This window comes from Cimex lectularius, unplaced genomic scaffold, assembly GCF_000648675.2.
Source record: "Cimex lectularius strain Harlan isolate CLEC.00 unplaced genomic scaffold, Clec_2.1 scaffold134, whole genome shotgun sequence".
NCBI lineage: Eukaryota > Metazoa > Arthropoda > Insecta > Hemiptera > Cimicidae > Cimex > Cimex lectularius.
This window is the reverse complement of record NW_019392747.1, coordinates 93,394-110,237: the sequence shown is the minus strand read 5'-3', so window position 1 is coordinate 110,237 and position 16,844 is coordinate 93,394. Positions and strand designations below refer to the sequence as shown.

Sequence of the window (16,844 nt, the reverse complement as noted above, 5' to 3'; positions counted from 1 at the left end):
TTATCGGTAGAGGACACCCACTCGGATGCAAACTGATGTCATTGTCTGGAACGGTTAAAATGTCAAATAGTCAAAATGAACAAATAGCTCAACTATTAATAGTAATTACACTTATCACTGCGAGAGATATCGAATCTTGAGTAATTGCGTTTCGCATTTTGGTTTTTATCTAATTTTTTTAGGTTGATTAAATGAATAGACGATGATGTCACAGTTAAATAAAAAGATTATTATTATTATTCTTTCTTCGTTCTTCCCATTTGTTTTATAATCAAGAAAGAAAGAAAAGTTTTGCATAAACTGTTTGGATAACAATAAATGTACATAATAGTTAAAAGTAAAAATATAAACACCATAACAGGTAACAATTTCCAAAATTGAAACCTTCCTTTAAAAAACCACGAGCCATTTTTGGCAAAGTTTATTTTGTTAAAACTATTATTAAAAATTTAAAATGTTTTAAGGTAAATATTAATTAATCTATTTTATGTAAGGTTTCGGTATGTAAAAGCTAGCGCCATGGGCGGGATTCGAACCCACGACCTTCGGCTAAATACGCCTCTGCTCTAACCATTTGAGCTGTCGCGACTTCGATCCACTCGGACACCAACTCCCCAACTCTACCTACAATATTTCGAATTTTCCCTCCGTTTTGCCATTTTTCAAATGTCGAGTAAACAGGATTCGATTCTCGGCGACAAATGAAGTGGCCACGGGGAGCTGTTGGTGAAGTTGTACTTCGTTTTACTTATTAAATATATTATATTTAGTGGTCTAGTGACCAAATTACTTCTTTCAATTTATTACTCTATTTTATTTAAGGTTTTGGTTGAAATGAAAAAGCTAGTGCCACAAGCGGGATTCGAACCCACGACCTTCGGCTTGGTGTAGAAATAAAATAAGAGAATGGCACAGGTTGCCGAAACGGTGAAGAAAAATAACAAAAATCATTTAAATTTTTTCAAAAAGAACAAAAATAAAATAATAATTTACTTCTATACAAAAAGATAATTCTTTTTAGTCTAATCCGAATTTCAACCCGAAGGGTGTGTTTTATATACAAATTAATGCAAATTCAACATACACGGGAAAATAATTAGTATTATCTTTGATTTGGTTTCGAGACATAACAAAAATAAAGAAAAATAAATAAAATACATTCTTTTGATATATATAAACGGAAAATATATTGATTTGGATAAATGTAAGATAAAATGTACTAGTAAACCGAAAACGATAATGAAAATAAAAGCGATAAAAAATAAGATTTGAGAATTGTACGATTAAAACAAAGAAATTATTGACTGAGTTTATTGGAATCAATGGTATTGATAAATTTGGTAAAATAATTGACAAGGCTGTTACATGAGTTGCTCCGTTTGTACTGGTCAGGCAGTGTTCTCCCGTAGTAAGAAATTTTTCCATTATTCCTGGAATACTCTCCAATTTGGGGCACTCCAAAATTAGATGATGCCAGTCCCGAACGGAAGCGCCATAGTTGCATGAAGGGTTGACGATTATGTTGAAGCTGTGCAAATAGGCGCTGTTTTGCTCGTGATCGCTTAATGCCTGTGTCAATTAGGGTGATATTTGGAGCGGATTCAATCTGGACAATATGGTCGGAAAGAATGCTTTTGTATGTTTTCCTTTTTCCATAGTACTCTTCCCAGAGCTAAAATGTCTGCTCCCTGCCTTGTATGTGGTTGTACGTTCTTGGAAACGTTTCGTAGGCTATATCTTCCTGCAGCAGCCTTTGCCTGTAATCGGCTTCCACATTTCCAGGACACCCATATGAGCTTTCATCCTTACAAGAGATAACAACCACCCCGCTTGGCTAAGGTGTTTTATACCTTGTCTTATTTCGTGGACCATTGTGTTCGAATTTTTGTTGTTCTCTATTGCCTTGAGAGAGACTTCGCTATCTGCTTGATCGTTGCAGTCTTTTTGCAAATAGAATCCTTTCAGCTGAAACCATTGTATCGCCTTATTGCTAGAAGCTCCAACCTACAAGCCTGCAGTGCAAAGTAAGAAGCGGTGTTTCCTCGCTCTCTTTATACACAACTGCACTGCAACCTAATTCTACATAAGTTTTACTTCCATCGGTAAAGACGTTATATGTATTTATTGTGCCATTTACTTTCTCTCTTGTATTTCAATAGTTTCGGCTGGGTGGTGACACTTATTAAGGGCATTAGGTGTTCTTTTTCATAACGTGGGCCATTTCCGTTGTTAATGTTGCGCATAGTGAAAAATTTATCCACAAATTCACTTATTTTCAGATCGATCGAGGACCTGATATGATGCGAGCAGGTTCAAACGATATTGTTTTAAAACCGCCGCAGCAATCGGCGTTAATTTTTTATTGTTTTTTTTTTCTTTGCCTAAAGGTGCCGCCCAAGCTGGAGCCCATGGAATAATTGCTCCTTTGTAGATAATCTAATAACCAGAGCATCCGACCCCATTCCCCATACCAGCAGACCGGGCAAGTTAGTGCAAAAGTTGGATAGAATAACGACATAATTAGTCTTTTAGTTGTTCCATGTCATATTCGTATCAGAGATTACGCCTAAGTATTTTGTTTCTTGAACTGGTTTTAATTTTTTCCTTTTTAAGTATAATCCAATTTCTCTGTTCTGGTACCATTTCCTTTCATTTTTCTCTGCTGAATGCTATACCATTTTTCGACCAGGACTAAGCATCTGTTTCCTGTACATATCAGTTCAAATTTAGAGCTTATGTGGCTGGGTCGCTACCTAAAGCTAGATGCCCAGGAAATTGTCGCTTCCCGGCTAACGTGGTTAGGCTCCCAGGCGGTGGTGTAGCTAAGCCATGTCAGCCCCCAACACATGACAACTTGCCTAATACTAACTAAATTCCATCACATGAATACATTTATATATTGAACTCATTCTGATTAGTCGGTGAAGTACTCGATATTACTTCATAGGCCTACATACAATATCAATAAGATAATCTAAATTAGGGTCGAAGGGGTACTTTTCTAAATATTCCGCCATCGATCCTAGACAAACACTCACACACTATCTTTCTATGTATAAGAAACACCTGCGTGAGCTATTGAGCATTTGTAACATACCATCAAGGAAAAGTGATGAATTCTTCGATCAAATATTTTCTTGTTATACATTTGATATTGCGTAAAAGGAATACTAAAGTCAAATTTTAAAAAATTGAAATGTTTACATATCTATTTCTACTTTTATTTTTGGCATGCAATACCCCAAAAATCTCATGCTTGTATGCCGTATTCGCTAGTTCTGCTTGTGATGAAAGCAAACTCAGTTTATTAAAATAATGTATTACTTTGAAAAATATTATATGAGATTATTTTTCCCAGTTTCTGTGTCTTTCTGGACGTGCGTGATTGTTATTATTTATTTACATTTAGCCATTCTTTATTTATTTACATTTAGCCATTCTTTAAATGTTTAGCGGTCATAATTGACCATATTAATCATTTAAATTAAATATTCTTTTTATCTAAGGTCTCGGTTGAGGTGAAAAAGTTAGTGTCACGGGCGGGATTCGAACCCACGGCCGTAACATTATGTTATGCATAAGGCTGTATAATTATTATGTATATAGGGGGCGTCGGTGGCCGCAAGGTTTAGTCTTTGACACGGCGCTCATCACTGTAAGGTAAAGGTCCCGGGTTCGAATCCAGCGGCCCTGCATTCGAACCCGACATACTTACAAATGGGCTTTTTTTCAAAAACACCGGTACCCTGAGGGTCTATATGACCTCTGCTGTTGCGAACCCTCGTTAAAAAAAAAAAAAAAAAATTATTATGTATAACTCCATAATATTTAGTGGCCTGATTGACCAAATTACTTCTTTCAATTAATTGATCTTTTTATGTAAGGTTTTGGTTGAAATGAAAAAGTTAGTGTCACGATCGGGATTCGAACCCACGACCATCGGCTTAATACGCCGCTGCTCTAACCACTTGATCTACGATGATTTCAATCAGTGGTACATACTATAACATATTTTAGTATATCTTCATTAACAATATTTCAATTTTCTGTGTACAAATATTTATCCGCCAATTATCCATTTTTCATATTTCTTTACTGAAAATTTAGGAGTATTTTGACAATTTTATTTGCCTTTACATTACCTTCTACAAATACTTTCTACTCTTTCACGGTCATTATTCGACTATATTTATAACATTTTTCCATTAACCAATATTAAAATTTATTAAGCCACAATTTGACCGTAGTATATAATATAAATTTATCTCATTTGCTGTAGATTTACAATGTGTGTACTTTCCCATGTCAGAGTACAACAATTATATTCCACAGGATCCAATTTATTTATTTGTTTATTAAATTCACTAATTTCGTGGTCCGCTTGACCAATTAATATATTACAATTAATTAAGGTTTTTAGTTGAGATAAAAAAGTCAATGGCACGAGCGGGATTCGAACCCACGAATTCAAAAGGTGGGGTTGAGATGGGAAGGTAGTGTCCGAGTGGATCGAGGTCACGATAGCTCAAGTGGTAGAGCAGCGGCGTATCAAGCCGAAGATCGTGTGTTCGAATCCCGCTCGTGCCATTGACTTTTTTTATCTCAACTAAAAACCTTAATTAATTGTAATTTATTTGTTTAATTAATTTGTAAAGTTTATTAAATTAAGATTTTTTATAAATATGTTCACAGCTTGTTTTTTCGTAACTATTTTACATTTACATATTTTAATTATATGCATTTAACAATTTATCCAAACTAGCAGTTTCTTAGTTTTAATTTTAAACAACATTAACTTTTATTTAATTCTTCTTCAGTCATGGAAGGTTCAGACCCGCCAAAAAGAAGCAATGGACCCAAATAAATAGTAATCCGCAGAAGCGAGGTCAGGGCTGTATGATGTGCTTGATAGAAGGGAAAGTTAATTCATTTTCAGTCGATGGAAAACGTCAATGTGTTTTCTAGTTATGTATATAAACTATTGTTAAAATAAAAATATCTGAATTTTTACTCGTTGTTTTCAAATTACTTAATCTCATATTTTGATAATAATGCATTCTAGTATCATAATAGGATGAAAAAGGCAGTCTTAATTTCGAGATTACAAAAACTATGTTCGTGTAAGTCTCAAGGAGAGTCTGCCATGTCGCATGAGGGAGAAGTTATGCTTCAAGGTTTTTGAATTTGTCTGTTGTTCGATGGCTTGGAGTTTTTAAGCTAAGAAATTTTTTTTTTGCAATTTAACAGATGGTTTTATGGCCCTTCGTTCGAAGGTAGAGTTCCAAATTTGTTTCAGACCTATGAGGAACCATATAAAATAGAGGACATATATAGGAAATATGTCTTACCTTAATCAGTTAGATATGTGTTACTTCTTAACGCCATTTCCGCTTAAGTTTGTAACACCTCCACTTGTCACGCGATCCTGTCGAATGCAGCCTCGCGTCGTGTCCTATACATTGCACAGCTAGTGAAAAACGCCCTTTTCCTGAAAGAAACGAACTACTGTGTACTCGGTTTTGACAGCGTCGTTTAGTGCGAGAAAGTTAATTTTTATTTAACACCGAACTCTACACCATAATATACCAATAGATAAAATTACATATACAATACAATGGTAACAACAATATACCTTGACTCAAAACATAAGATCTCAGGTCACCGAGCGCGGTCGATGGGGGCCGATGCACATTAACTGCAAAGGTCCAAAAAGAATAATTAATTTAATAGTTAATACGTATAATAAATGTTTATGTGTGCTAGTTGCAAAAATCTATACAACCATGTAGTGAAGTGACTTTGGTTCAATTTCTGTAGATTCTATTTGTTCCAACAAATTATGTTGTACCCCACAATCAACCATTTCTTAAATGTCTCAACTAAGATAGGTAACTTTATATAATTGACAGTTACGTGCTTGGTTTTCTTGTACTTGTTTTGTTTATTCAGCAATACTATCAATTTGTGTTTGTTAATACAACTTCCTTCTTATTTCCTTATCTTCTACGTTTTTTATTTTTCGCTATTCACCTCTATTGATATAATCTATGAACTAGAATCTCTATAATTTTATATTTTATCGTGTATTTTTTTAGTTGAAAGTTTTGTACTGTTTGTAATATTTTTTGTTTTGTTTTATTTTCAGAGCTGTTAGCACTGCGCCTAGCAAATGTCAGACGGATAGCTGTCAATCCGAAGCTTCATGTTCGCTGCCCAAGTTCAGATCTGTCAGCAGGCCCAGTTCTGAAAATCCTGTCTCGTTTTCCAGGTATGATTCAACTTTGCATATGTACATTTCGCCAAGGAACCAGACGGTAAAAGTACTTAACAATAGCAGTACGATTTTCGTGACTTAGAATAACATTGTCGCTAAGTGACAGACAGAAACCCGTTCGGCTTATTCCTAGCCGTGAACCTAATGGGACGCATGCCCTTTACAAAGGCTTTCTAAGGAAGGCTCATTAGCATACCGGCCACATCAAACACTTATGGAACCTTAGACTCTTTTTCATATATATGTGTCTTTGTGTTTACCATGTCAATAGGGCCCGAGACGGGCTTGGTAAAAAGGGGAAAGGTTTGGAAGCCGACTGTTTTCACTAGGATATTTTTCGCCTTCCTTTGACTTCGGCCAGCCTTTATTTATCTATTTGCAGTTAAGGTTTTATCGTCCTATTTCCTTTTTTACCTCAACCCTCGTCAAATTAAATTTGAGAGAGATTTATTGTCAACACATTCAAAGCCTTTAATTTTATATAATGACATGATGATACAATAAATCATACCATGAACAATCTAATATAAAACATAATTTGTTTAAAAAGATTAATAACACATGACACAATTTATATGTTACTTCTTTATAGATGTTTCTTCTATGATTTTTTGACGATTCTTTTTTAATGTTAGGAATTATAAATCTCAAGATTAATTGTAGGCTAACATGGAAGTTTTTCATTTTCGGATGAGGCCCGTGAACCGTCTATGCGACGGAGTGGAAGAAATAAATTTTATAGGACAAGATTCTTTTATTCTTAGTTCAGAGAAATTTTTCATCTGTAGTCACTGATTGTGTAACTGAATAACGTAAGTGTTCGTCCTTAAGTTTGAGTTCGGATTTTAGTGAGTGAGTCAATCTTTTGAAGGTCCATTTATGAGAGGGATTGCGGGTCCGTTGCCATATGGCTTGCGCACGCCATTTCTCAATGACGAGTCTTTTTGTAAAGCCGTGCGTTCTTTTGTGTGTGTGTGTGTGTGTGTGTGTGTGTGTGTGTGTGTGTGTATTTTGTGGTTTACTGTGAGGTAAGATTAAGGTATGTTTGTTGTGAAGTGGCGTACAGCGGTGTCTTCCGGATCCAGTAGGATGTGAGGGAAGGATTAAGAGTTGAAAGAAAGTTTTGTTTAAGGGTTTACAAGCAGTAGAGGTCATATCAACTCATATGATGCCGGTGGTTTTGAAGCCCATTTGTATGTATGTCGGGTTCAAAGTAGAGCTGTTGGATTTCAACCCGGACCTTTACAGAGATGAGGGGGATGTCAACGCCTTAAACATTTAAGCCATGGACGCTCCGTAAAAGTAAACTGGAGATACCAAGATCGAACCCGGGGCTTTCACAAGCAAAGCGAATAGTAAGGATAAGGTCAAGAGGAAATAAAACCAAAATTTAACAGAAAACATTTAAAAGGAGCGACCGTGTGTATTAGTTGAGCGACACCCCAACTGCTGATGGTTAAATTTGTAAGCTTTTGTAATTACTACCAGAGATGAACCTGGGATCTAGGACTTGAAGAATTTTTTTTTATTGGACGATAACAACTGAGTACATACCCATCTATTTACTTCACTTTAATACATAATGCACATAAGGCGTAATTAGTTCACTGACTAACCTCCGCGTTACAAGGGATCAAATCTCTCTACTCGTTTGCCATAATGAACACAACTGATAAGAAAACTGAACAAGCGGACCACCAAGTCCAAGGGCTTCGTCCTTTTCAGTCTTCTTACTTCTTCGCTGTTATACAACAGCTGGAGAGCTTGCTATTTTGATGCCGGTGAAACCTTTGCTCATGATTGCAGCAAAGCGTCAAATTGCAGCACCAACAGTTTCCACCCGGAGATCCCGATGTAGATCGTTGAGAATGTACCATGGTGCATTCACAATGCTCCGAAACACTTTTTTTTTAAACATCTGTATCATCTTCACATTAGTTTTCTTGGTACAACCCTAAAGCTGGATACCATAAGTACATACACGCTTTAGAACTTGCTGATAAAGGAGCACCTTGCTGTATATTGCTATATACTGAATATCGACCAAAGAGCTAGTACATTTTTCGAAATTGGATTTTGCGTTCTCTAAATTTTTTCTTAACATGCTCTTTCAACTTGCGTTTGGCATCTAAGGTCATAGACAAGTACTTCGCTGTATTTGTATATGGTACCCTAGATGCATTCAGTTCAAATAGAATAGAACAAACTTTCTATTGGTGAAGTGAACATGCACAGATTTTGTCTCGTTTAATTGAAGGCGCCACCTTGCTGTCCACTTAAAGTAAAGTCTGTAAGAGCTTTTTGAAGCTTGGCCGTTGCTTCTTCATCACTATCTCCTGTAACTCCAAGAAATGAGATGAATTGAGGTTGTAAAGATGTGTAGGAGTGGAATAAATAGATGCGTTTGTAAATTTGAAGATGATTGATATGCACTGATGATTGGAATGGAATCTGAGGTTGTGAGTCGCAGGAATCTGTTGATGTTGACCTCCGAGGGGTCGTTATTTAATAGTGTTGTNCTCCTCGCACCTTATGTCCCATATCACGGGACTTATACGAATATCTTCAATGAACTGCTTCACATTGAAACTTGCAGTCCAACGCTTTCCATGGTGAACTCAGTTGACTCAACTAGGGGTGGACTGAGTTGAGTCAACCAGTGCGGATGAGTACATGTCCACCCGCCTGGGCGGACGAGTTGACTTCGTGTGAAGGGGTTGGGGCGATTCCCAAACATTTTGATACCACGTTACACTCCTTGACACCCGTCCGTTCAACTAGTTGAATCAACCAGTTGCCTCGTCTGAAAGAGACCTAATCCCTCCCTTTTCTCGCATAAATTGTCGATTCTGTGAAGTGCTTGGGTGTTACAATTAGTAAAGCCCTTTCATGAAGATTGTAAGTGTGTAACAAGACAGAAAATCCATCGTGCGCTGTACCAAAAGCTACGTATGAATGTGTTACCATCGGAATCAAAAAAGCAGTCAGTGACATTGATTCCACACTTAGACTACTGTTCTCTCGATATTACAGCAAAGTTGGCACAAAACTACAGAGAGCTATGAACTCCTCGGGTAGATTCATTTTTGGTACGAAGCGTGATGAACACATTACTTCGTTTATCACCGTTTGAAGTCAAGTAATGTTGAATATAGAAGATTTTATTTTCTGGGTTCGTTTCCCTATGGTTTATCCCAAGCCAGATCCCTTCAAAAATTACATAATCAGTTTATGAGTAGAGGTCAGCTTGAAGTGATATCAACCAAGGGTTTTGATCCTGATTTATATATGCCTCTATGTCGGCCTGTTTATCACTGAACTCTGAGGGATCATTCTCTTGAACTAAGTCCCACGGAACCTTCGGTTTGTCAGGAAAGCCTCGAGAACCGAGGTAATTTGCCTCTAAATCCGATGTCCCGACTTTTCCGACCTATCGCATATCTCGAGCCTTCCCGAGGTCAAAGTACACTGCGAGAGCGTGCATATTCTGAATATCACTCTCGAGGAGGCAAGGATGATCGACTGATGCCGGAGTGAAAAAGGAGAAATTGAGTGAGAAGATTATCGTGAAAGGGTTGTTTGCTAAGAGTTTATTGGCAATTGCCCATTTGTTAAAAAAATGACAATTTGGGTAATTTGCTTGCAATAATTTATGAGCGTTGTTGTTTTTAGTAAAGAAGATGACATTTTGTCGATAATTAGATAATTCATTCCTCTTTTCTTACTAATATGCCCAAACTTAAAACGATAATATGTAGATTGTATTATTTCACACATTCTTTGCAAGAATAAAGACATTATCTTTTTTTTTATTAATGTGCTTAAATTTTAGTTCATAATGCGGGTTAGCAGTAATGGGGGATTTTAATGGCGTTATATCTTGGCCAGTTATTTGTCTGATGTTTTAATGATAATGGTCGAGAAATAACCGTTCGCCCATTTATTCTCAGGATGTTGCAAATTGCGCGTTAACGTCGCAGTTTCTGCATTGTTTAATTGATTTTGCAAATGAAGCATGTACCCAAGTTTAGTCTAGACGTTGCGTCAAACCGTGTCATTCGTTTTTCCTTTCCGGTTTAACGTCCGATTTGTTACGGTTTGTACAATATTTGCCGACGATTTCTGACATCGTCTTCCACTTAGGGCATGGGAATCGACCGAAATTAGCCGAGAAAAAAGTACACAGCTAGAAAACATTTGGCGCTATCTTTCTCGTGTGGATCTAAACGGTCTTGAAAATATCCTGGAAAATAGGATTACTAAATGCGGTTGATTATCATTATCTATTCACCTGATTTTGGAGGTTCTGTACTTCTTTAGTGTTAAATCTGTCCGGTCTTTTTGGTAATTTGAATTTTCACTAAACATACCAAGCATGATTGTTTGCCATATTGTTCAAGATATGTTAGCTTATTTTCTTGTAAACTATTGTATCGTCTACTTTTTGTGTAATTCTCTTGGGAGTTATTTTAATCGAAATTAATCAAAAGTTTTTAATTTATACGGATAGATTAATGCGCAACTCACTTAGCTTGAATTCTAATGATTATTCGGAAATCGTGAAATGCGGTCTGGTGTGATGTAGGTTTCAGAAAAACATTTTCTTTATCGTACCAACGTTTCGATCTTTTTTGAGATCATCTTCAGGGCTCAAAGCGTTTGTTTTTTGTGTAATTGTGCCATTCATGCGTGTCTGGCACTCTCAACACGACACGCAAGAATGGCACAATTACACAAAAGAAAAAACACTTTGAGCCCTGAAGATGATCTCAATAAAGATCGAAACGTTGGCACGATAAAGAAAATGTTTTTCTGAAACCTACATCACACCAGACCGCAACTCACGATTTCTGAATAATCATCGACTAACGGTCACTAATCACCACATATTTAATTCTAATGTTGTGAGGAGAGGGGGTTGAAATGACAATTTCAAAAAATCAAACGAAAAAATTATTTAGCATAATTAGACGAGATGAAGTGCATCAAATACATACAATGGGATGAGAGGACTTGATTGAGTGTGATTCTCAGAGGTGGCTTAAGGGAGGATAGAATAAGAAGAAAGCAACTAAATCAATTCGACCTCCCGAGGGCCCGACAAAGACTGGTTAAAATCATGGAAAATTATATTGAGGAGAAGAAAAGAGGAAATATACACGGGTTGCCTCTGCTTAGACCCGAAACGCTAAGAAGCATAAAATTTTTCTATGGAATTATAATTTATGCTTGGTTAGCTAAAAATGCAATTGATTGTTTTGCATTTTTCTTTTAAAGTTGTTATTCTTACCTACTTCACTTTTAAGCCGAAAACATTGAAGCCTAAGTCTCCTCATATTAATTAATTTTATCATATTATTAACATAATTATGTATTCCGTTTTCCTCAAATCGTCCACTAAATTACGTTTCTTTACTTTTTACTTTTGTTGTTTTTGTAGCCATTATTTTGTAAATGGACTTTTTATGAGAGGTTGGGTGATGTCTTTCCTTCGTTCGGCTACGCATGTTATTTAATTCTTTCGTTCGTCAGAACAAACTGTCAATGCGTAAATATTTATTCTGATACCATTTCCGTTTTTAACTCTATACATGGTCTTTTCCAATTCCGGTCAGGCAGATAAGCTCAGTGAAAAGTGAAAGTCTAGGAGGTAGTCCGGTTCTGCCTTTAGTCCTTTCCCAACCTCCCAGGCTGCCGAGACGTCAGGTGCGTTGACCGCCAGGAGACAAAATATCAAGTTTAAAGCCTTCTGTGGTTGATCGGTCAATTTAGTGAATTCCGATACAAAATACGGCAGAGAGGGATAGAAAAAAAAGAAAAAACAGACGAGAGCCGTTTCACGATCTCTCCAGCCGAACCTGAATGCCTTGTTTGAAGAGTTATAAGGACCGGATTTCGGCCTGTGGGGACCGTTTCTTCAGAAATTTGAACCAGCTATAAAACCAGCCACACCCATAAACAAATGCGTCATATGTTTTAACTTTATTCTTAAATTCTTTATATATATAAAAATGAAATTATTTGTAATTGTATTTATAATTGTTGTGCTTTGTTATTAAATATTCTGTATTACCTAGCTTATAAAGCGTGAGGTTTATGAACCGACAATCAGCTGAGGTCATCGACGGACCTGTTTTCATCGTCACGTGTTTTCTTATAATTTCTGATCTTTCGCTCGTATTTTGTTTTAAACTGCAGCCATCTCAATCTGGTTACTGGCCCTCTGTTTTTATTTAAATGTATTCCACGTCGATATCCTAAAATGGTAGCTTATCGTTTGTCACTGTGTTGTCAAATATAGAATAGAAACAGAACATACAACACTTATACAGAATGTTACAGGGTTAAATGTCAACATTCCCATGATGGATTCCCTAAATAAAACAGTTCAGTGCCACCAGAACGAGGTTTCTATCCTGACACTTTTCTGAGATATGAACATTTTTGTGATTTTGATCCAAAATCAGATTTTTTTACATAAAATCGTACTTTGTCAACTTTACCGCCATTAGAATACAAATCTGAACTTTATTTCGAAAACTAAATTTTTCACAAGTGAATACATTTTCGTTGAAAAATTCGCGTTTCACTCGCTCAAAGAATAACAAATAGCTATTTACTTTTTTTTCTAGTAATATTTTTCGTTTCTGAACTTTTCTAACTGAAGAATATGAACAATCTAAATGTTTATGATTTGAATTACAAGTCATACACTTTTATTCATTGACCGTTGTGACTGAAATTCTGGGACACCCTTTGTTTTTTAAACGTGGTACTGGCGTTGCCCTGTAATTTTGTTTTATAATTTCTTTTCCCTAGGCGGTTGTTAAATATAAAGTCTTTTTGTACAGGAATTTAAAAAAAATGAGTAGAAATAAGCTTGAGGGCATTGTTCAACATAGAAACCTTAAACTGTAGAATCTTTAATTAAGGTTTTGGTTGAGATAAAAAAGTCAGCGTCACGAGCGGGATTCGAAGCTCAAATGGTAGAGCGGCTATTTAGCCGAAGGTCGTGGGTTCGAATCCCGCTCGTGACAGTGACTTTTTTATCTTAACCAAAACCTTAATTAAAGATTAATTAATTGAAAAGAATTTATTTGGTCAATCGGACCAAGAAACCTAATAGATGTAATAGTATAGAGCATCACCTTTCTTCGTGGCTATTTAAATGTTGCGTTACAAATTAACTTAATTTAATCATTAATTTCGTCTCAGGGTCCCGTCATTGCATAGGTTAATACGATAGGACTCAAATCGTTTCGATTCCTCCGAAATGTTTGTATAGCCAGCCGTTTTTTCAAGAATTTTTTATTCGTTGATAACATGTAGTACGGCACACCACCTTTCCACAACATAAATATTACTAAAATAGAACATTTTGGATATTTATCGAAAATCACTTGAAATAATGCAATAAATTCTAAATTCATCGTCAAAATATAGTACCTAATCAACTAGAACGTTTAGTTTATTGATGTGAACTAAAATAAAAAACCACGGAAAAGATAAAAAACCAAGTTAAAATTTGGACTAAAAATAATATAAATTATAAACAATATTTAACATAAGTAGGAAATTAGCTACAAATGATTAAAAAATATACATTGAAGTTTTTATACCAAATACTTCAAACCTCCTGAACAACAATCAAAATAGAAACTGTGGTGCGCTATTTTTGCACATTTAACCCTTCTCGGCTCCTGGCCTAAGATTGAGATTTGTCGAAGATTTTTCCGTTAATAATATCTATATAGGAAACGGAAGATATTTGCGAAAAATCGATATTCTATTCCAGTAGTGCCATAATTAATAATTTAATGAACTGTTGGAAATTTTCATAGAGAAATATCCGCCCTGATGGTCCAAGATATATGCGGCGAGGACAAACGCAAAAAGTATGTGCTAATTAAGGGAGAAAATAAGTTGGCCCGATGATAAAATGTGCGCTAAGGAGTTGTAGCTGGAAAATAGGATTACTAAATGCGGTTGATTATCATTATCTATTATCCATCAGATATGTGGTAGGTGCAGTTTAGATTAAATTCCCTATTAATGAGTCTCGTGCTTACCATTTCCTCGTAATTTATTGTTATGTAAGCAAACACCGACGAGGAATCCGCTTTGCTTTCGAATATTCTTCCTTGGTGGTGATTCACGGAGGACGGTTATGTACTCAATATCGATTACCTACTAAATCTGGATTTTACAAATCCAATTATATCTGTTCAACTTAAAAACCCTTGGGAAATTGAGTATCACAAACTTTGAGTATTTATGTACGATGAGTGGCCTGTCACTCATTGCCCTATTCAATGAATGGATATCTATGTTATGATGTGCGTACATCAAATATCTACCTATGTACCTTTATCTCCTTTCCCTCTCTCTCTCTCACTCCCTCNATGGTCCAAGATATATGCGGCGAGGACAAACGCAAAAAGTATGTGCTAATTAAGGGAGAAAATAAGTTGGCCCGATGATAAAATGTGCGCTAAGGAGTTGTAGTAAGTTAAAAAAAAAACAACCAAAGAACAAGGAAAATGTGCTGACTTTGCGAGGTGATAAACCTATTGTTTGATAGTAACATATTATTTCATTTATGTTGAGTTATTCATGAACAAAAATCAGCGAGGTTAGGCGGACCAAGATAATACGTAACTATCAAAGAACATTCATGTTGTACTTATATTAAAACCTTTTTTGATAACTGAACTATTTTATCTGTTTGTGTGCGAATTAAATCAAACAAAAAATGTTAAATATATATTTTATTTATACGTACGGAAAAAGTGTAACGTACACTAGCAATTGAAACCTCAATCGATCCTGACGCTTGTTCTGACTCACAGCTCTTGCATATTTCCGTGAATTAAATTGCTTTCGAAGTGTGTCACTTTACTCTTTTATTATTTCTGTTTTTTTGACACCTTAGGAAAAATCCTTTATTATCGTGCCATAAATAAGGAAATCATGATAATATTGTGCTATTTGGCAAATATGGCCAATAATTTATTTAGTAAATGAGTGTCTCGGTATGCACGTATTATGACGAAAGAAATTATGTAAAAAGGAGGTTCGATATAAAAAAGATATTTATAAAGCAACCGTAAAACCAGTAACAATGATCCCTGCCAATCAGATCCCTGGTTTGACGGATGCACACCGCGATGATATCTTGGACTTAACAGACTGCGGTAAGGTTGCCTTCGACAATATGGAGCCCAGTTCATCCTCCTATGTAAATCCCAGCCCAGACCATTACACCGTTTCCTCCTAACTACTGAAGAGAGCCCGGGCGCAAAATAAAGGTGTAGCTCAGAGGGCGTGGCAACCTTTCTAAAGCACAACCTGTGCTCGTGCCGGACTCGGGTCGGCATTGGCGGAGGGTGCCTTATTAGAGGCACCCAAGGGTTAGGGTACCAGATCCTGTCTGCATATACGGGGGAGGATGCATAACCATCTGTACTATGGGGTAACAGAAATGTTCCAAAATTCAGTCTCAGTTACTATGGAAATGAATTCGTAGTGGCACGTGGCGACACCCCTGGCGGGAACTTAGAGAGAAGGCTGTCTTCTACCTGTGACCTTCGCACGAAACTTGCGTATGACCAACGTTATACACCCGGCCTCACTGGATACGTCGGATCGGACGGCAGCATATAATCGTTGAGAACGCTATGATTATGCTGAAAAGTCCCTCGAATGCGTGAGTAGTGGCGGATGAGAGCGGGTAGTTACGTAGGTGTAGGCTGAGCTCGAATGGAGGCTTTTACAGTAGGCGGTACTCCTCGAGGGGGTTGTTAGCAATTCCACTTTAACCAAAACCGCGGCTGAAGCGGATCGGGTAGTTTCTACGCTAAAGAAGCCCCAATACTCTGGGAGATAGAGTGGCCTGCTCTATGTAGAGAGTGCGCGGGAGACCGGCCTATTTACCTATTTCGGCTTAGGTAGCCCTTTGCGCGAGGCATACGGTCTGATGCTTAATGCAGACCCGACCACTCAGAATGGGCAAGCGAGGAGCGAGATTGTCTTGGGAGCTGCTTCTACATCGATGCTGCAGCAGTAGCACCATTCTGTCGTATGTGGAGGTGCGTCAGCTCTCATCTTGAGAATCAAAACGTCCGATAAGGCCGAATAGGCTAGATGCGGACGTTAAAGATCCTCATAGTCCTTTTTATGGCGACCGAGTATACAGGAAAGACTGGATTGAAGAGAGCATGGATTGGAGCATTGTACACACCCCCTGTTCTCAGAAGGCTCTTCGCCGCCTGCTATCACTATATAGACAGAAATGCGACTGATCACTAAACATAACATAATTCCAATTGGCGCTCGCTCACCGTATTGTCCTGAGATAAAAGCCAGTTTTTGTCATGTGATGCATGTTCGAAAACAGCAACAACGAGTCAGGATCAGGAGCGCACCGACTAATGTTGGGGAGAGATGATAAGCAAGGAAGACAAAAAAAGAGGGCATTGGGGCGCGTCTCCTGCTCCAGCACCAACAAATATGTAAGTGATCGCTTTGGTCATTTTTAAAATAATTTATGTTTTAATTCCAAAGGTTTATT

At 36.9% G+C, this 16,844-nt stretch overlaps 1 protein-coding gene across 3 annotated transcripts in view; it reads left to right on the top strand.

Moving 5' to 3' along the window:
- The window catches only part of LOC106670168, a 276,453-nt gene that overhangs the window by 221,410 nt on the left and 38,199 nt on the right, over positions 1-16,844 (top strand). For all 3 annotated transcript variants that reach the window (XM_014400255.2, XM_014400254.2, XM_014400253.2), the window contains one exon: positions 6,146-6,268. In XM_014400255.2, the coding sequence (XP_014255741.1) occupies positions 6,146-6,268 (123 nt within the window). The remainder of the gene's footprint in view (positions 1-6,145; positions 6,269-16,844) is intronic.